Below are 21,484 nucleotides of genomic sequence, written 5' to 3'. Positions count from 1 at the left end.
CTAATAATTAATATGATCACAGCTTCTCTGTTGGATTCTTCCAAATGACAAAGCAGAGATGGACAGTCCCACAAAGCCAAAACTATGTGTGCCCTAAATTGATAACTTTCAGAGTTATCGCCAATGCTGACAACAACACATTGGTCAAAAGCAAATATTATTAAGTCTACAGTCTTGTATATAGTGTTTATAGACATGATAGGAATGTGGTCTTGTGGAGGGTAAGACCCATATGTTTTCATTTAAATACTTTTCAGTAAGCTTTTAAATCCTGTTGAAGACCTTGCTAAGCTTGGTTTTGAATGATTAGTTGGGAAACATTGTATAAAGCATTGCTCTATTAAATTAATATCTCTTGTAGAAATTTAATCTGTTGATGATAAAGAGAAATAAATGGGAGGGAGGAAAACAAGAGTTCAAATTGAAAAGGTAGAAACCAGTTCACAAAACTCATTCTGATTGTAGCCACATGAAAGAGGAGACATGGTGTGGTACAGTGTATTCATATTGTGTCCTGTGCTTGCTGAAGTGTTATAACTTATGAAACCATGCTTTTTTCATGAGAATTTTATCATCCTATGGTAAGTCTTGCTGTGAAAAATTTTTCTTGACTGTGTTTGAAATGTACTATATTAGGGATTAATCCAGCAAAGAAAATAGTATGTGGGATTCCCAGGTACATAAGGAGTCCATTTGCTTTTTAGTATTTGAGGAAATTCTGCAGAGTGTTCAGAACCCAAAAACCTGAAACTTGAAGTACTTTCGTCAAGCATCTCCTTATTTTTCTTTGTCCTCTTGTAATGACATACTTATCACTATCCACTGAATGGAATAAATAGATATATCTGAAAAATATACTTTTATAGGATCTCCAGAGATCAACAATGACAACTGTAAAAGCATGGTGCCCCCATTGTACATGGGAAGCAAGTGCCAAGGCCACTTGGATTCATATGTTCCGAGAAGACAATTTTTGTTTTATTGGTATGCCATAATTTCCCTTTGACACAAAATCTCTCCAAAGAGGCCAAAGTACTGGATCCATTACTTCAATACTCTTTGAGAAAACTTCCAGATTTAAAGTTTCTGCCAGGTAAAGAAGCTTCCTTTCCTTAGTCCAGTCATTATAAAAACTCCATGCTTCCTTCAAAACAAGTTGCAGGTCTTACTCTCTTGTTGAGAGTAAGAGACTGTGTTGGATTTTTGGGGAAAGAATAAAGCAGCTGTCGAATGTAACTCAGTTAAAAAATCAGTGTGTGTAAATAGGTTCTCCAAAGCATGATCAAGAGCATCTCTCTGATGGTTTTGCTGTGACTCACTGCTGTATTTATTGGTGTAGAGGAAGACAATCTTCCTAATTCAGATACTTAAGAAAGTTGTCATAAATTAGGCAGTTTGAAAACTCTCATCTGCAAGTATTAGCTAAGCTCTTTTTTCCTACTGGATAAATGTTTAATCTTTTGTAAAGTATGACTTGGTTTTAGCCTTTATACACCTACTTTACAATAATATCCATGAAGTTTTCCTCTCTTTCAGGTAGTCCCAGGAGCTCAGTGAAAGTTATATGTAAGAGTAACATCTATGGAATTTGATTCTATATTTAGTTTCTATAACTCTGTTCTTCTTTGTGTTTTATGCATGCATGTTGTTTTCTTTTGCACATCACTCTTAATGAACCCCTGGTGGTTTTTTTTCGGGTTTTTTTTTTTTCTTTTGCTTTTTTTTTTCCCTTTTTTTTTTTAGCTCTGGTTGTTCTGCTAGTCTTGCACAAAAAAAAAAAAATCCACGTATGAGGAGAGGGGAATTATGTTGTAAGGGATAACTTATCAACTTTTCTTGCTCTGCCCTGATTTATTTATAACTACTTAATTGATGAAGTCTTTTATAAAACCCCTTTACATATTTAACTTTGAATTAGAATCAAATTAAAATTTGGGTTGCTTTTATCTGTATTTGCAATGTAACTGCCCCTACCTTCCACAGGGTCTCTTAACAGTCCAGAATTTTTGGTGCTGGATGTTTTAGTGGATTAAACAATTTTTTGTATCTTCCTAAATGCCATTTTTGTCTAACCTGCACTCCAAAATGAAATGTATTTAGTGGTCTGAGTCTTGACCCTGGTGAACAGCAGTCTGCATTACAAAACAGACACATAACTGGTGGTTTCTGCTTGGGGACACTCAGACCCAGTCAGCATGGGGGCACAATTACCTCACACCCCAGGGAGTGTTTTCTGAAGTTGAAGACTGAGGTCATTCATCAGGCAATAGGGAAAACCATCTCTTGTGAAACTGGTCTCTACACCAGCCAGAGAGAGCATTTCCCAGTGCTGCTGCTGCTGTGGCCTCATTGGTCCCTTTGGTTAAGAGGTTTTATAATTTGGGATCTCTTAGACTGCCTCAGTTACATGTGCCATTTGCTTTGTAGTAGAATATGGAAGCAATGATTTGCATTTCAGGGTGATGTTTTTAGCAGGTTATTTGTTGGAAATGTTATCTTAATATAGGTAAATTCCTGATTCTGCTACAGTGATTTTGTGTTTTGCTTTCATTGGAGAACTGGGACGTGTGATTAATACAGCAATTTATGTTTGTTAGTACATTATTGACTGTACCATCTACTCATTAAGATGCTTTCCTAAGAGTTACTCTGACACTGAAGTTGAGAGACTTAAGCGGCTGTCATCTTCGTGCCAAATGGATTAAAACAAAAAATGCACAGCCCTTCTTGGTAGATCAGTGCTCAATTTCAGCTGGGTCATATCAGGTTAATAAGACAAAGTATCAGGTTTCCTTTTGTGTTTTTTTTTCTCTTTTGGTTGAAAAAAAGGATAATAAAGGTTTGGTTTTGTTCATATCTTTACCTATTGCAGCTCAAAACTGTGTGTGAACATTTTTATTTCAGAGCACAGTAACACAATTTAGATAATTTCATACCTGTATTAAATTAGCTATTAGTGAAAATGCAAATTAATCAAATTAATTTTTTCCATCTGCTGTGTAAATAAGCCTTAAACTTCCAGTGGTTACTGAACAGGGGAAGTGGCTTACGAGGAGGAATGAATACAGGGCTATCAGTCTGAATCAGCCAGAGGGGACATAGGTAGAATAATTCTTTGGGTCAGGGCCATGAAGGAGACTGCTCTAAAAGCCCACTCACTTTTACTTTTTATAACATTGGCAGTATAAACAGGGAACTTTTTTTCAAAAACTGTCATAAGCAAAATCCCTGAGTTGGAGAGAGGATGTAGAAGGAAGGAGGAACGTGCTGCTGGGATGGGGACTGGTGGGAAAAAATTCTTCAGAGTCCAGGAACTTTGTTGGAACCTCCAGAAAAGCAGCCTGTACTGCCAAAAAAAAAAAAAAAAAAAAAGTGTGAGCTCCCTTCTAAGCATGTTTTCTCCTGTCTTCAGATTGGGGTGGTCACAACACACCTCTTACCTTCACTTACTTTTTCCAGGTGTTTTTTTTTTTTTTTCTTGTATAAGTACAAAAAATAATTAATATATTTTTGAAACACTCTGAAAGCTTAGACTTAAGCACTGATTGTGGCATAGGCCACAGGACAAGCTCATCGTAAAGGTAACTATAAATACTGGAGTGGGGAGAGAAAAAGTAATCTTGGTCCACCAGTGGGCATGACTTTATTATCATACTTTGAAGAATATGTCAGCTGGAGACGTCAGGGTATTTTTGCATACCTCCAACCCTTTGCAGTCACATTTTATGATCTCTCTAAGCTCTGTGCAAAAGCCACAGCTCTGGTACACCTTGGTGGGATAGTGTTGGGAGTCTCATTTGATAGCAGGTATTTCTACTCTTCTCTGAACTTTGATGTCTGTTTGAATTGCAAAACCTTGGACCTTGTTTAAAGTTTGGGGGGGAGGTGGGGTTTATACATGCTGGTGCTGTCATGCTCTCTGTCCTATTACTTTTTAAAAATATATTTTGGGCAATTATAACCAAATTCAAGTGTATCAAAGGTATTGAGCCCAAGTGAGTGTTGCAGAAACTGGCAGCTGTGGAGATGAGAGAGTGCCTGATAATGTTCCCACCATGAGGAGGCTGATCCCATACTTCACGTGGGAAAATAATCCCAGGGAACACCATTCATTTGGCTTGGCTATTTATGGAACTACTTATTTATTCTTAGAAATCCTTTGAGGGTACTTTTGTAAACTGAGTATCTACTTTGTACAAAAATGTCTAGATGATCTGTGGCAAGTGATGTATTGCTTTGATTGGTTGCACATGATTTTGGCATGTTCTGATGCCCTGGTAAAATCTGTGGGTTTTTATTTCTTTCTCTCCCCAAGATTTCTTTCGATCTAGCCGAATATACTGCTGACGTTGATGGGGTTGGCACTTTACGGCTCCTAGATGCTATTAAGACCTGTGGCCTTATCAACTCTGTGAAGTTTTACCAAGCCTCCACCAGTGAACTTTTTGGAAAAGTGCAGGAAATCCCACAAAAGGAGACCACCCCTTTTTACCCAAGATCGCCTTATGGTGAGGAGCGCTGATGGTGTGTGTGTAGTGTCTGTCTGTCTGTTCTCCCTGTTCATGTCTCAGGGCTGAAGTCATTTGGGTGTAAGATTAGAATGATGATAGAGCTAAAGTGACTAGACATGTTGAGAGGCATACCTTTATGAATTACTATATAAAAAGTATTTGCTGCCATTGCCTGGGGGTTGGAAATTAGCATCTCACTTCACAAGACCTTGTTCATTCAGCTCAGAGGTGAAGAGCTCTTGAAGAAGGGGGGGTAGGGGGTGACTCTTCCTTCACAAAGGGTTGTGAGGTACCACTGAAGTGATAAAGTTTCATTTCTTTTTTTTTTTTTTTGCCTAAATGAAAGACTCCCAAGAGCTCACTTCTTCCTTCGTGAACTCGTATGAAATTTGAAACACTTATTAAAGCAATGGGCATGGAGGATTTTGGTGATAAAGTTTCAAATCAATTTGAGTGTTAAGGCACCAGATTCTCACTTTTATTCCTCCAAAGTAATTTTGGTTTTGTTTTGGCTTTTTTTTAATTAACAGAGGTCACTAGAGTGGCATATTTCACACGCTCTGACTGTGATAATTATATTGCAAAAGAAAAAAATGCTGTGCTTGAGTGTGTATAAGAAAACAAGTAAGAAAGTGCCCTGGTGTTTTTCTGGCCAGTTCAGAGACTGCTCAGAATATGAGTATTTTCCCATTCAGATGCTGTTTATTGGGATGATTTTTATTTTTAATATGAAATTTGGCACATATAGGGAATTAATCAAATAATAAAGCACTTTGCTGTGGAAATGTGGACTTCACCCTGCATGTGATAGAGACTTGTGTGTGTGTCTGAGCTGTGTATGAGCCAAGAATTTATCCAATAATGCTTCAAAATTATTTTTACAGGGGCAGCAAAACTGTATGCCTATTGGATTGTGGTGAACTTCAGAGAAGCCTACAATCTCTTTGCTGTGAATGGCATCCTCTTCAATCATGAGAGCCCCAGAAGAGGTTAGAAAATCCATGTGAAACTGTTTCCAACTTTGCATATATCTGATTGGGAAAATGGAAAAATGCATCCACAGGTTTCATTTAAATGTGCCAGAATTCTGTAGGGAAGGTGTCATGACTTGCAGCCTACCCATGGCATTTGGTGCAGCCCTCCTGGCAGTCTCAGAGCCTCAGAGCTCAAGAATAGCAGCTTTCCCCTTCAAGTATCGTATTCCATTTTGTAGCTCAAAAATGCCGAAAGGAAATTTGTGTATCTAATTTTGTGTCCCTCTTGATAATAAGTAAAGGCAAAAATGTTAATATGAGTTATTAAAAAAGGCAGGTTTTCTAAACATTTATTTGGGCAACTACATAACAGATGCAATTTCAGGTGTGACATACTCAAGATGTTAATTTGTGTATAAATGTCAAATTAAGAGGCAGAAATAATAGATGTTCTAAGTTCTTAAGACTAATTAGTACAGCCTGGTATATTTTGAAAAAATTTTGAATTATGTGCCCTACTGTTTTACAAGATGGCTTTTAACACTTTGCTTTAAAATGCTTTTCAGTTTAATCCTTAATAGCAATGCAGCTTAAATTCCACTTAATCATCCCTTTTCCGCTTGCAGTACTTTATGAACAATTAATGCTGGTATTTAGTTTGAGTAAGACTCCATGGTTGATTAGAAGTCTCTTTTACAATGACAGTTTTCCTCTGCCCTTTAAGTACTGTGACTGTAGAAAACACTCTAAAATTAAACTTTAAATTAACACAGAAAATTGGATTCTCAGTGCAGAAGCCTTTTATTGTGGTCTGTTTCTAAATGAAAAATAAATTCAAGTTTTACAGGAATGCAATTATATAAATTATAGCCTGGCACAAAATATAATATTTTTTAATCATACTTATATGATACTAATATAAAACAGACCATAATTTCAACTCTGCTTAAAAGGAAAAAAAAAAAAAGAGGAGAAAAAAGGAGTCCATGTCAATAGGATTTAAATACTCATTTCAGTCTTTGGGAGTCACAGCTGTGAAACCTCATCATACAGTGGATAGGCAGCATTTACAGTAATTGGTGGTAGAAGCTGGTGTATCACTTCACTGGAGCAAATAAAGCACAAGTTCAAAATTAAAGGGGAATCATATTCACTAGATTATTTAATTTAGAAGCCCTAATACTTTGCTTTCTATTAAAGAGTTTACTGAGGTGTATTCATAGTGTGCTGTAAACTAATATTCAAATTGCTCTGAGATATCACTATGCAATCAAAACATTCTGACCATTGTAAAAAAATGTGGGAATATGCAATAAAAAATATTAACTTGGTATGATTTCTAATAACTCTATGGAACAAGAAGATGAGATCAAAATTTTATGAACACGTAGTGTTTCTGATGCTCTGGTATAGACTCGTGCTGTTTTGAAGAAGGATAACTTCAGTACTCGTTGCTATTTTGATCCCATGGATGTTTGGTCCTGCTTTAACACTACTGCAATAGAATTTCCAATCTGAGGTCTCTTTTCAACACATTTGACGTCCCCATGGAGCACTCAAGTCTGTGCTTTGAAGTCTCAGGCTGAACTTTTCATTGTGTGTGTGTTTGCTGGGTGAAGTTTTGGACCCTTTATGCCATGAACAGGAATCTTGTCCTAGAAATGGTTTCAGTTGACTCTTTTTGCCTTAGCAGGAGTAACTGCCATGAAAGCAGCTGTAACCACAGACCAGTGTTATTTGCATGGTGTTTTTGTGGGGAAAGGTTTCGAAAAGCTATACAGATAAGAACATGACATAACAATAGTTTTCAGATTGCTTCTTGATAGTCATTCATCACTTTCTTAATATTTTTGAAGATTGCAAAGGTACATCAGGAGGAAAAGAGGATTTAACTGGAATTTCTAACACCTATGCAAAGCTGGTAATATCCATGGAAGTTTTAAAATGCTTTATGGTTTAGCCTTTTTCTTATACTGATTTCAAAGATTGGGAATACCTAAATAAATCAATACACATTTTCTTCCAATACTATATACCACTATTTCCGTTGGTTTAGGGTTACAATGAATGCATCAAATACAACATCCCATTGATGGTGGTATTATTTGCATCTTGTCCACACAAAACCCAATGCCCAGAAATCAGAGAAGAGCAGAAGGTTGCAGCAGTGCCACTTGCTGAGGTGCAGAATTGATCGCTCCTGGTGGACAATGCATACCTGAATTTTAAATAATACTTTTGAAAATTTCTGTAAGTTTCTTACACAAAATGTATTTATGAGAAAAAAACTGAAGAGACAAACTCTAGTATTCCTTGTAGCCAGGGATCTGTGAAATATGCTACACTGGAAAGCAATGGTAAGGATGAGAAGAATGTGTTTTTCATACCTTGGAGCCTGCACTGTGGGCTGTGATCAAATATAGAAGTATTTGTATTTGAAGTATGAGTACTCATGTTGAAAGATGGTGAATTGCAGTTGTCGGCCAAGCTGGTCACTGATGTTGAATTGAACAAACAATTGTAAAGAGTTTGCTTCATGATCTGTATTGTAAGTGAGTGTTTGGGGTCACTCAAAAAATCACCCACAATGGTTTTAGCAAAAATGGGTTTGATACAAATTTATAAAAACATGACTTAACAAAGTTTGATGGCAAGGTTCACTCTATTACTTACTACATGGATGAACATACAAATGAATACTGAGTTAGAATCAATTTGGAATTATTTGCACAGAGACTAAAAGTGTAAAGGAGACCCATTGTGGCAAGTTTCTAAACTCCTGATTCAGCTTAGGTGCAGCTAATTCCAGTCTTAGTCTCAGACCTTTACAATGATTTATGTCTTAAAAAATCAATTCTTCCATTCATTAGTACTAATTTAGCATGCTACCAGCAACTTACTGGGCATCTATTTTGTATAAGGGATCTCTCCACTGTAATACCTCAATCTCAGGTAAGGAATCTCAAACCTTGACATGAGTCCCAGATCTAGGGGAAAGGCATGGCAAAGCAGTGAACCTGTAATTTAAATAGAGCTGAAACTGCATATATCCAAAGTTTTTAGCAGAAAAGTCTCTCTGGCTCAAGGAGCAACTTTGAGAGGTGTCCTAACTCAAGGGAGGAATCACTGCCACACAGCCATGCTGCCTTGCAGAGAGAGCTCATAGGTGGCTCAATTAGACTGTCACTTAAGGGATAAGGTGGTTGGCTTGTGGTTGAATTACACGTGATGGGAAGGTATGTATGAGACCCTTTGGACCCTCAACTGTCTTTATTCTTCAATAACTGAATCTTGGAAAAACCACCCATTCATGTGTTCAAGCATGAATGCACCCTGGGTTAGTCTGCCCCTTTGTAGCTTTCATGGAGGCGTTCCTGGCCCTGCTACAGCTCAGGTGTTTATGTCCTTTGGGGCCTGCACCAAAGTATTGCTAGTTTGGATAAGGGGGCCAAGTGCATCTGCCACAACCCCTCTTTTTTGTAATGTTCTGATATTGTAGTGCTGGGCCAGCAGTGCACAAGCCTAGTGAAAATGAGAACTGTCTGATCTCAAGAGCTGCTTCCCTATAAAAGGAGTTCAGGAATCTACACTTCTTTCAGAATGCCAATTCTTCTTCTGAGCCTTTCCAGCTTAAACTCAGAAAGGAGCACCAGTAGTTAATCTCATGTACCCTGTAAAATAATAGGGAAGTCTGCACAGAGTTCATAAGGGTAAAGAGTGCTTAAGTCTAATATGAAAGGTTTCATATTTCTCAAAATTACAAAGGCTTGGGAGAAGTGCTGGATTTGGGAACATTTGGTTTTCTACTTTTATCTTGCTCTCCAAGAGAAAGACAGTAACAGGAGTAGTTCTAAGATGTGACGCCATAGTGTAAAGCTGAGCACTTAAGTTTGCTGTGTGGGCTTCCTTTTAAGTATGATGTTTCATGTTCTGACAATCAGAGTGACTTTACAAAAATACCAGTGATAAATTCGAGATTGGCTGAACCCACTGCCTGAGCCTTATATCTTAATTTGGGAATAGTACAGCATTATTAAATTGCACAAGTACTTGGGTCTATACTCAAGAGATACGTGTGTATGTAACAGCAGAAAATATTATCTGAAATTTCATATGAAGTAAAATTAGTGGCTGTGTTAGACTAATCTTAATAAAATACACATCTACTTTGAGCCTTTCTGTAGTTACTTTCCTTTCTGTTATTTTCTTTATATTATACATACTGCCTCTCATTTGATTTTCCCTTCATTTCACTTAGTCACTTTTACAGTTTTGTAAGATGAAATAGTCACTTTTTGACCAGTGCATACTTTTTCAGCTCACATAAATCAACACAGCTGCACTGAAATGAGTAGGGTCATGTTGATTTATGCCAGCTGAGGGTCTGGCATAGTACTTCCAGTAATAGTCTGGTAGTGTAAGATAAGCATGACTTGCTTCCTTTGGGGAAAAGACCTGTATTAACAGTATACTTTGCTAAAGCTAATTTCTTCAGTTACTTTCATCCATTTTATCAGGTATAGCTCAAGAGTTTTGTGATTTATGGTCATGACAAGGTGAATGGGATCTTCATTTCTGAAGCTTATTTATTGTCTACGTATGACATGAGCTGAAGATCAATATGCTCTACAGTAGCTACAGGCAGTCCCTGTATTCAAAAATGAACAAAAGAAAACCTAAAAAAAAATTTTCCAGAACAGAATTAATGTTTGATTTTTTACTCTCCCCCTCAAAACAACTTTATGGGATACCAAATGGGGGAGGTGGTGGCTATCAAGTTGCTGGTGGTAGTTGAATATGTCTCCCAGTATTACCAGTGTGGAAATGTTTGCCCTATAGCAATATTGGAAAGATATTTCTGTTCCATGAGATGGAGGTTTTGACAGTGGAAGAATGAGGCAATTAGCAAGTCTAGTTTTCAGGAAATCTGGGGCTTGATCCAAACCTTTTTTTTACTTCATTGGAAAGATTCCTGTTCTTTTGTTGGGCTCTGGATCTCACTAATACCTCCTCTTCTGAGTGGGAAAGCAAACTGCTTGTTGACAGTGTCATTTGTTTCGTCCCAGACAAGCCCTTACTGTTGTCTCTCTTCAGTTCTCTGTAAGAAGTTGTCTCAGGTTTACAAGATGTGCCTTTGGATGTCTGAGATAACTTTCTGATTTGGTTAACCACTTCATTGCTTGCCTCATCTGATCTTAATCTGCCAAGATGTACAAACATGTACAGCATGTTTCCTGACACAATGCAACAAAAGTTTTGTTTGGTTTTTGTTGGGTTTTTTTCCCCCTAAGTAATTCTTTGCCTCCACACATGACATCATTGTGTAGATCATTCAGTAGGGAATTTTTGTGTGTCTGATACCAACTCTGGTAAAGCAGTTGTCATCAGACCATTGCTGTATAGCCAGAGGGAAAGGATACAACTGCTCATTTCTGTGATCTCTTTCAGCCAGGATGGAAATGTCTAGGTATTAGATTGCAGGCTGAATGTTGTCAAAGTACATGTACTGAGATTAAAATGAAAAGAAATCATCTCTTAAATAGAATGGGGAGTGTTCTTTGCTTTTATTGTGCATCTAGGTCTCAGGTTAGCCAGGGAGAAGGGGGTAAGAGTTTCCCCTACTCACTGTAAATATGTGTCTTTTGATTTTATGGTTTTTGTTGTTACCTTTTTTTTTTTAAATCAGCTTTTAGTCTCCCTTATGCCTCTATTTCATAGAGAAGGCAGAAGCAGATGGTGACATCTGCTACTGACTTTAACAAGAAATCTGTGCAATTCCTACTGTAGCAGCTGTTCCTCTGCATCTACTGTATAGACATGCAGTCAACATCTGCCAGATTTCCCTTTCTCATGTCTGTGGTTGGAGACTAATCTCTTAAAGCACTTTCAGTCCAAAAGAAGCTTGGTCATCCTAGTACCACTGGAAATACTAAGGGCTTTTCCTGGTGCTTTTTTGGTAAATAGAGGCCTGTGAAAGACGTAAGTGTGTAAAAGTTTAGTGCAAAGCTACATCTCCTCCATTTAATGCAAAATTTCCAAACACATAAGTATATCTCAATAGAAAAAGTCAGCAGAGTTGACTATACTGCTCCTTGCTGGATGAGAAGCATACAGGCTGGCTGTTGTCATCAGGATCATCTGCTTTGCACATTGAAAACTTGATGGCAAGGTACCATGGCCAATGTAAAAGGACTTACTCAGACATTTGTGTGCTATAGAGCAGCCAAGATCATTTCATGCTTTTTAGTTTGCGTGTTTCAACAGAGAAAGCATGCAGTGTCCTGGAGACATGCATTCTTACTGGCTGCTTCTCCCTGCTGCGAGACTGATCCTGCTAAGTGATCCATGCAGGTGTTCCCTTATCTACACATGCAGTCAGACATCACTGGGGATAAATGTGGGCATTACAGTCTACTTGCACAAATGCATTTGCAGCAATATTGACTGTGATAATAGAAAATTGCCGGGTAATACCTTTCCTCTGTTTTACCTAAGCACAAGTGTTTTCCCCTTGAAAAAGATCTGGTGTTACAAGATAAGTAAATTCAGTTAACTATGATGATGTTGAACCTGCTACTGACCAATTAATACAGATCAGAGCACATGAAAACATGTGGAGATTTTTGTCTGGTTCTTATGCTGCTAATAAGCCATATTAACCTTATGTTTCTAGTGCCACTTTCCTAGTGCTAGCCAACACTAAGATATGAAGGTAGTGCAGCCACACCAAAATATGAGTGGGTTTCCCTTCATTAAATTGTGTTTTAAAAGCAGTACCAGACATCTGAAATAAGATCTAGAGGGTGAGACCATTTCTGCATGCCCTTCATTTTAGGCATCCTGCCCTTAGTTTTGGGCATCCAGGTCAGTGCCATGCAACTTGTCATATATGGGAATGAAATAATCATGTACATGAACTGAATCAGGATATAAAAAGATATTTTTCTAAAGTGACTCATTGATGAAGTAAGATACTGTGTTGAACAGTCTTGACTACTGAAATCTTTTTGATTCAGTCTTTGAAACAATAGTTCGTGGTAATCTTTACCACCTCTTACTTTTTTTTTCCTTTTCAGTCTCAAAGTAGCCCTGATAATTCACTTCTTTATCTGATGTACTTTTCTGGGGTTTGTCACCAGTTTATCTAAGTAGTTATGGATATAGCTTGTACAAAAAATAAGTAATTTCTTGCCTGTGGGTTTAGATTTTTTGGAACAGCTGCATTCACAACTCAAATCTCTCTTTGAGCAAATTATTATCTTATCAGAAGCATCTTTTCATCATTAAATCATATGTTCCCTTGTGGCTTATACTATGTTGAGAAGAAAGTAGATTACAAGTTTTGCTATCTACCATGATTGATTTCAACTTTTTTTTTAATCTAAAAAAAAAAAAGGGGCCAAGTATCCCCACAATTTACAAAATATCAAAGCTGTTAAATTTAGAAAGATTTACCAAGTAATTCTTAACATTTCTCAAGTTATATTAATATATATGAGTGTTACTTTCTCAAACTAAAACTTGCAGACTTTTTTTTTCTCTAATTAAATATCAGCCAAAAACTTTTAAATAAAGTGCTATGAAATCTATGAAACTCAGAAATTGGAAATGGAATGGCAGAGTATGTATCTCACCTGTAGTGTTCTTATGCCTTCATTAATACACAAAGTTGTAGCAGGATTTTCAGAAATATACCTACTCCTCAATTTTTTCCCCTTTGTTACATTTATTTTTCCCCAGGCAAAGCATAATGGAAAATGTGACCATTGTGCTGTTCTTGTGTTTGTATAAATGAGAACATGAAGTGAAATACAAGCAAGAAATGTGAGATTTACACCTTGCATTTTACAAACTAGCTTAAAGTGAATGGGGAGTTTGAAGAAGGTCAGAAGAACAGAAGTGGTTTCAGCCTGAAATTCATTTAGCCAACTTACCCCATTGCTGGGAACATGAGGAGAGAGTATAGGAGACAGTACAGATACAGTGTGGTCATCTCAGACCCTGCTAGCTGATGGGTAGGTGACCATGCCTAAAAGATGCAACCCCAGCCCACTGCCTGTCCATTCCAGGGCTCGGTGGGAATGTAGTCCAAGCTGCTGCATGTGAGATCCTCTCCGAAGGAAACCACTTTATCTGGGGAAGAACACGTCCTTTGAATGCATGGTGAAGTCATAGTTCAGTGGTACCCAGAGCTTCTGACAAGAGAGCATACTGCAGGATACAGTTTTCCCAGATGTAAGGACTCAGCCACAGCCAACCTCTTCTGTATTTCTTGCTTTTTTCAAGAAATTCCTTGAGCTGTTTTTGCATGCAGTTGCATCTACATTATTATTTTGTTTTGTTGCATTTAATTAAATATCATTGTATTCTGAAATAGAGACAAGAAAGGAAAAGAAAAAAAATCACTCAAAGAGCAAAGGTCCCATCATTATTGCAAGAGATGTTGCATAAATTAATTTATCTTACATTGTTAATATTTTGTAAGTAATGAATGTTTAATATTTTAGTCATTATTGCCATATTAATGATATCTTAAGTTTCTGAAAGCCTGTGTCTTACTATTATTAAAATTCTGTCAAATATATACATTTTTCATGTGATATATTAGTGTACTGCTTTGTTTTCTTCCTGCTGTGTAATCCAACATCAGTCAGTGTTCCCCTGAGACTACGAAGTAAAAACCATTAGAAATTGCTTACAGCTCATCTTCAGAGTCCTGGGTATCCCTGCAAAGATGTTAAGTATGTGACTCTGTAGGCCACAGTTCACAACCTTCAAATTCTGGGCATCATCTACCGGGTGCAGAAACTTGAAAGCCTGGTCATACTCACAGCTTATAGGCATGGAGTGACTGGCCCATCTTAGTATCTGAAACATTTTCTCAGAAATGTGCATCCTGTTTTCCCTAAAATAGCTCTCCAAAAGGTTGACAATTCCCTCTACTTAGTCATGCATAATTAAAAAAAAAAAAAAATAAATCTATTGAAAGTGCATGTTGTTTCAGAAAATTATTTGAAATCAACCCATTGAGGCATTTCAGATACAGGAGACTGGACAGGAGAAACTAATTCACAATAAAACAGTTTCACCATTAGTGGTTAAAAAAACCACTTTCCTTTCAAGGAAACTGATTATTCCTCTACAAAGTTAGCAGGATTCATTAAAAACAAATAAGTGAGAAATTCAATGTCATTTGATATCAACTCTGATCAGTTCCTAGAAATGTGTTTAAAAATAAGAAACACAACTGGGCAGACAAACATTGCCTGTGTAGGTAGTTTGACTTCAGATCATTATATGCATTATGTACTTTCTGGGGATTTTTACATTTATAATATTTACATTTATAATATTTACATTTATAATCATATCCTATTGTCACTGAAATAGCTGAAAAACCCAACAGCTGGCAGAATGCTGATTTCTGCCAGTTTTATTCATCTAATTGCAAGTATTTTTGAACAGATTTTAACCTCTTTTACAAGGAGTTATAACAGTATATGTACTGTCAGCTACATGTGTTTCCCACACAGTTGATGTTTGCACACCTTGCCAACTGTGTTAAAATATTTCCTTTTCAAGGATTTGCCTTTCTTAGACTCTTAAAATTTAATTATGTTCTACTTAATTGTTAGGCAATGATTGGCAAATGAAAGCTATGGCCCAAAGCATTGTAATAAAACTAGATACCTGATGCTATTTAGATGTTGCAATATCAGTTGCATATTTTGATCTGTACTGTATCTCACCCCTATAGAATGATAGCTGTTAAGACAGAGACTTAGCAGGTTTCCCATGAAACCCTTCAGGGTTGCTCTTTGGTACAGGAAAACAAATCAAACCCAAGCCAAGAAAAAAAATACAGTATCATGTATTCTCTACTTTCTCTGATTTTTTTCCCCTAGGAAATGTGAGTTTGAGAACCACTGCTATAGAAATGTTGCAGGAATACTGATGGATTTTTATTTTTGAAGTAAAATTCTTGATTTCATTATATTATATGTGAGTAGATTTCTAAGTAGTAAAGAATTATCCAGTAAAGCACCTCAAACCTTCAATTTGCATCCTTTTATTTCCTCCTCATTTATATTACAATGCTTACATTAAAAGAAATTTAAGGTGTTTATTCATTCCATCAATATCCATCAATAGGTGGATTGAGAATATTTGTCAAAACTTTACAAAATCCTATAATAATCCCAGGTGTAGGCAATGTGAATCTGCAAAAATCTGGAACTCATTTTGGATTTAAGACAAATCCAGAAGACATGAGAAAAACATCAGTAACACTCAGAAATATTTTACATTCCAATTCCTTTTTAAAAATTCTGAAACAGTTGCTTTTTTTAAGTTAGAAATTTTATTTGTGCTTTCTTTGTCAGCCCCACCTCATGCCCACATTCTGAGTCATTGGTAGGCATGTGTGCATCCATTAGGGATAGTTGTGTGTATGCTCTGTGCTCTCACACTGAGTTACTATTTGCTGTAGACTGTAAAAATAACCACCAAGATCTTTTGTTACTGTTACTGCACTGCTTCAAGATAAATGGAGACACTGTGTACTTCCCAAGGTCAGGAAAAGTTCTTACTTCCCAAATTCTATTGGAAATTATCCATGGTCATAAAAACTTTGTTGGTTTGGGATGGCACCAGTATTGTACTTAATTTTAAACATTTGTACTGAAGGGCCATTGAATTTAAAGTCAACCCTGTGACCATAACAGGCATCATGCAAATACTCCTTTTTTATTCCCCTGCTGCTTGTTTTCGTAAGTATTGCATATATCTGCCATTGGAAATCAGGCCAGTGGTTGCTAATTTTCACATGTGTTTTTCAGCGGTGATGTGTCTTCCTTCTTCTCAAGTCCTGCCCCTTTAGAGAAAATGGGGGAATGGGATGGACTGGTGTTAGTAGTGTGACTTGTGCTCATGCTCTAGGAGGGTAAAGCCTCCCAACTTCTGTGTTATGGACAAATCTTTCCCTTTTGTATGGTCTAAAACTAAATAGTGGATGTGCTTCTCCTTTTTTGAATAGCTGCTCTGTGCCCTGAGCCATAACCTGTCCAGATGTGCTACAGCTTCTAGGTAGTGATTTGAATCATCTGAATTTTGCTGAAAATTATATGTGCTGTTTGAGATTTGCACAAAAATAAATTTTAAAAAAGAGTGTAGCACATATACAATTGTTTTATTTTTAGCATATTTCATGGTCCCAGCAGATCTTGCAATAATTACGAAAAAAAGGGCAAGATTGGTGTAACAGTAAGGCTGGGATCTTGAAAGCTTGACTTCATGTAACAGCAGTAGGCAAGTGCTACCTTGCTACCTAGTTCTGAAAGTGCTGGTGTTACTGAAGAACTGGCAACAGTTTTTGTTCTGCTGGTGAATCCAAGGTCTATTGCCAAAATGGTGTCAGAAAAGTGTAAGCCAGTGAATAACAGGTCATTATTAAATTTTCGCTATGTCTCATGATGATGCTTTTCTTGAGAAAAGCATCATAATCTTAAATTGCACTTAAAGAAGCTCTTTGTTTTGAAATCATGGCATGAAGCAATTCTGGGTTTGATTTCATTACTGTGCTGCAGTTATTGCACAACTCTGGTCTACTTGCAAGTAAGTAAGTGTCTCCTGTCGCTTTGGTTCTACAGGTTCATTGTGGGTTTGGTGGTGTGGTGATATCATCTGGTTTACCATCACATTTGTAGACAGTGATAACCAGCCATCAACACCCATGAAGAAACCCACAGAGTCATCAGGGAATGTTCATTCATTTTTTCCAAAATTATGTATGTGTGTGAGTGTGTGGATGATGCTTGAAAATGACTGCCTGTACATGAAAGTCTGGTGAAAGAGTTTGTGTGTTCAGCAAAATTTTCTGTAAAAGAATAAATCAAAATTTTCCTAATTGATAATGTATGTGAGGGTTCAGTCAAACTCAATGTTTTTTCTACTGGTTAAAATCAGATAATTTCATATTTAAAACAAAAGGCTTGGGATTCTGTAAACAAAATCTGAGAGATTTAACACTTTTTAAAACATGCTTTTCCTTGAGACTATTGAAATGCAAAAAATTAGAAATCCTCAAGGATTAACATAAATGCCTCTTATTTTTCTGTAGCCTGTCAGGAAAGAAATACTTATGCAGCCACTTGATGAAGTATGTTATCTGTTAATAAAATCCCTGTTGCCTTTATCTGATTTTCAAACCTGCTTTTTAGTGACAAGGCCATTCAGATTTTTCAAAGCCCTGGGAGTCTTATATATTTTAAAGATGCCTCACCGAGAGCTTTCAAGACATAAACATAATATTAATAGTTTTAAGAGGGCCTTATAATTCTCTGCTTCTAAAGCAGAACTTCCCAACTATGTACCGATGTAGATGGCAGCTATCTTGAAATGTTAGCTTAGCTTCATTTCCATTTTAATCTACAATGATGTTTGTGGGAGACAGTGCTAGGATTAATATAATTAATTTTTAAAATGAGAGAAAAATCATGTTTCTTGTAGACAGTTGTGTTTCCTGGACTTGTGGTGCTTGAAAAATACCAACAGCTTAAAAATCCCCAAGTAAAACAGCATGAAATTTTTTTTTGTTTTTATTTGATTTTTCTTAGACTCTGAAAAGGCTGTTCAGTTTGGCCAGATCTTCCTTGGTATTTCTGAATTAGTTAAAGCTGAAAAAAAATTAAATAAAAATTTAGGTGATTAGGGAACTTCCTCTGAAAATTCTCTGTTAATTATTCTGATCCAATAATCAGATATTTACTTCTTGGTTCAGTTCTGCATTAGGGTAAGCAAAGAATTTGGTTCAGGTAACAGCTGTGGTTCAGTTACCATATTATGTGGAAATAATCTGTATTGATTTGGTATTAGGCTGAAGCAGTTTGGAGAGAGCTTATCTTTGTGTCTAGATCTACATAACTCTGTGTTTTGAGGAGATCAAGGACGTGGGTTAAAAAGAAATAAAGGGGAATGATATAAAATCTGAGTTTTTATAACCTTACCATATAAAATGGATGAAGAGAGTATGTTGTCTTGAATCAAATACTGTTTACTGAATTCCATTGAAACTCTTAAGAATAACTTAAAAATTTAACTTTATTTTCATATGCCAGTATGTTTATAGCTCTGGCTACTTTTAAATTCCTCAGAAAATGTTTTTTTCATGCTTAAGTTTATTATTTCTGTATAATTACTCAGAATTTTATTGGTTTTTCTTTCTCAGGAACTTGTTTTGGGTTCTCTTTTAAGTTGGTAGAGAGATTAAAGGACACTAGTGGTTTCTTTACCAAGCTCTTCTAGGCTGTGCAGAAAAATTACTAAGAAGCAGGTTTTTTTTCTGACATGCTAAATTGTAACTATTTTAAGAGAAACCAATGGGTTGAGTGTTTAAAGATTTAATATAATTTTTCCCATATGTACTTTTATAGTGTGGATTAGTATTAATTGATATGTTGTAGTTCAGCTGCATTAGGCATCTGCACAGTTGTGATGCTCAGCAGCTCAAGAGATGGTGTTACACAGTTTATTCCACTCCCTTTTCCAGAACACTGCCATGACCACTGCCAGTGCTGTGCGTGGACATAAGAAGAACAAAAACCAGAGCAGGCAGAACCATGCCACAGAGACTGCAAAAGGACATGATATCCCTTTTTTTGTTAAAAAGTCCTTTCTGAAACCCTACCTGAACTCCAGTCCTGCATGTTAATTCACATCTCTGTCCTTCAGGCTCAGTTCTGCTTGTTCTTGACTCTGTGGGCTTTAACATATGTGTATCTGAGGAGGAAAGTCCCTGCTTTTTCAGGGCACTTGGAAAAGACTTCATGAGAATATAATTTACTCTTGGCTCATTATTTCTTTAGGTTACTTCCATAGGAGATGAGGTTAAATCTATTGTTGTTGTCTTGCCAGTCACATGACATCAGACATATGTGCAGCTGCTTAAATTTTAATTTAAATAGCCCTGGAAAAGATGGGGCTCTCTCTCAGATGAAATAACATGTATGTCCAAGAAAATCATAAATAAGCTGTTGGGGGGTTTTTAGTAGATCTATCTCTCATCATAATAATTACCAAAGTGTTTACTCACAGGTGCAAAATACTTAAGAGAGTCTCCTTAATCTCCAATTATTGTTGCCCTCTCATCTTGACCTCTCTTGAAGTGTTTTATAAACAATTTAAAGAATAAATGAAGTATTAGAAACAGTTATTATAGAGCAGGCAAAGTTATTTGCTTTCTTTGAGTGAAGGGATATAATTTATAAAGGACTGATTACACTCATCTGTTTTCTGGGTAGCCTGTAAGTTTACTTTACCATGGCAAGGCAGAATAACAGAGAAATTGTGTCATGGGAGCCAAGTAAGATATTGTAGCAGTAGGAAATCCAATTGCCTTGTTTTACAGCCATTTGTCTCGTCCGTTGTTTCTGTCAAATGATCATTTGAATCAAAAGCATTTAAAGAGATTTTCTTCCTTTGCAGTAATGAGAACAACAGAGACTTTTGTGCTGCAGGACATTCCTACTAGGTCTTTCCTCTTCTAACATGGCTACCTGCCAGTCCTTGTTATTATTGAAAATTGCTTCATTTAGTACATTTTATAAAGTGTCCCTGCTCAGCTTCGTGGCTGTCACTGAGGTTATGAGTCAAGAGGGAGAGTGGGAGTGGGAGCAGGAGCTCTGATTCAGCAGGGCTTAGCAGCAGAGAAGGTAAAACTGAGAATGTTAGTGGGTAACTTACTACTTTAAACCTTCTCTTTTTCAAGATATGTGTTTGAATCAAAAGGAAAATACAGTGGGAAGCATGTTTGATCTCTTTGCCTTACTCATTTTACCACATTGCTCCTGCCTTGCTTACTAACCGGAGGCTGGCGTCAAGGTTCTTTGACTCCAACTCTCAGAAAGAAGGGCCCTGTCTTGGAGAGAAGAGCCTAAGGGTTTCAGAAGCTCCCTCTGTAAGTCTGCAAGCCATTCCCACCTCTGCTGTGCACTTCTGTCAAGCAGGGATCAAATGAGATATGAGGGTCCTGGAATCATCAAAACAACAGAGCCTGTTGACTCCAACACAGCTGGAACTGGGGAAAAGATGCCTGTTCCTCTTCTCATACATGGCTTTTTTCTGTCTCTTTCCTGATCTCCCTGTGAAGCAGACAGAGTGGAGGCAGTCGAGCAGCAGGGAAGAAGAAAGGGTGACAGTGATTGTGTATTCCACACCAGAAGACAATTTTGTAGTGTCCCTTGGCAATTACAAGAACATTTGTCAACCCTGATGTCTGCCAACCATAGTTCTGCAGCCCCTGGTGAAGCTTATCTTATCAAAGTGATTTTTTTTCCTAAACAGTTAGAAAAGAAGACACTGTCATTTCCAAGATCAGGTATTTGAATGAAGAAATAGGGCAGGATGTTGCTGTAGACACATATATAGAATTACTTCTTTATTTCTAGTATTTCTGGCAGAAGCAGGGAGGATGAGGGAGAGACCTACATTAATAACAGGTGGTTGTTGTCAGCATGGTAAGACTCAAAAATCCTACAGTAACTCTGTATCCTACAGTAATTTTCTTGCAGGTCCAACACCCTTAAAAATATACCTTAGCAGTTCTAAGACACTTCTGAAATATTCCCTGGCTTTCAGAGTCATCATTTTGAAAGCCAGTACACTTTTGATAATTAATCACTGGAAGGGTTGGGGGCCCTTATGCAGACGAGCGTGGTCAGAGGAAATCAGTTTGAGAGCTGATTCTTCGCCTGCTGCATCTGGAGCCTAGTGGGGGTGCTCCACTAGGAGCAAATGTAGATTTGGCTTTGGCTCAAGGGAGGTCCCCTGTCATGAGATGACGTATGAAGGTTATGCATGTAAGTACCAAACTCTTACACTCCCATACTGTGCAGCATTTCGCAGCCAAGAGATAAACAGACTGTAGCTGTTTTAAAATAACAGCTATGTTTTTTTCTCTGTTTGCTGGGCTATTAGGTTCCTTTTGTTTACTCCTGCCTTGAG

General features: G+C 37.1%; 1 protein-coding gene across 3 annotated transcripts in view; it reads left to right on the top strand.

Annotated features, from left to right (window-relative positions):
• The window catches only part of GMDS (GDP-mannose 4,6-dehydratase), a 409,257-nt gene that overhangs the window by 150,017 nt on the left and 237,756 nt on the right, over window positions 1–21,484 (top strand). For all 3 annotated transcript variants that reach the window (XM_053983239.1, XM_053983231.1, XM_053983247.1), the window contains 2 exons: window positions 4,316–4,508; window positions 5,396–5,500. In XM_053983239.1, the coding sequence (XP_053839214.1) occupies window positions 4,316–4,508; window positions 5,396–5,500 (298 nt within the window). The remainder of the gene's footprint in view (window positions 1–4,315; window positions 4,509–5,395; window positions 5,501–21,484) is intronic.

This window comes from Vidua macroura, chromosome 1, assembly GCF_024509145.1.
Source record: "Vidua macroura isolate BioBank_ID:100142 chromosome 1, ASM2450914v1, whole genome shotgun sequence".
In the NCBI taxonomy this organism is placed as follows: Eukaryota; Metazoa; Chordata; class Aves; order Passeriformes; family Viduidae; genus Vidua; species Vidua macroura.
This window is presented reverse-complemented; position numbering and strand designations above follow the sequence as displayed.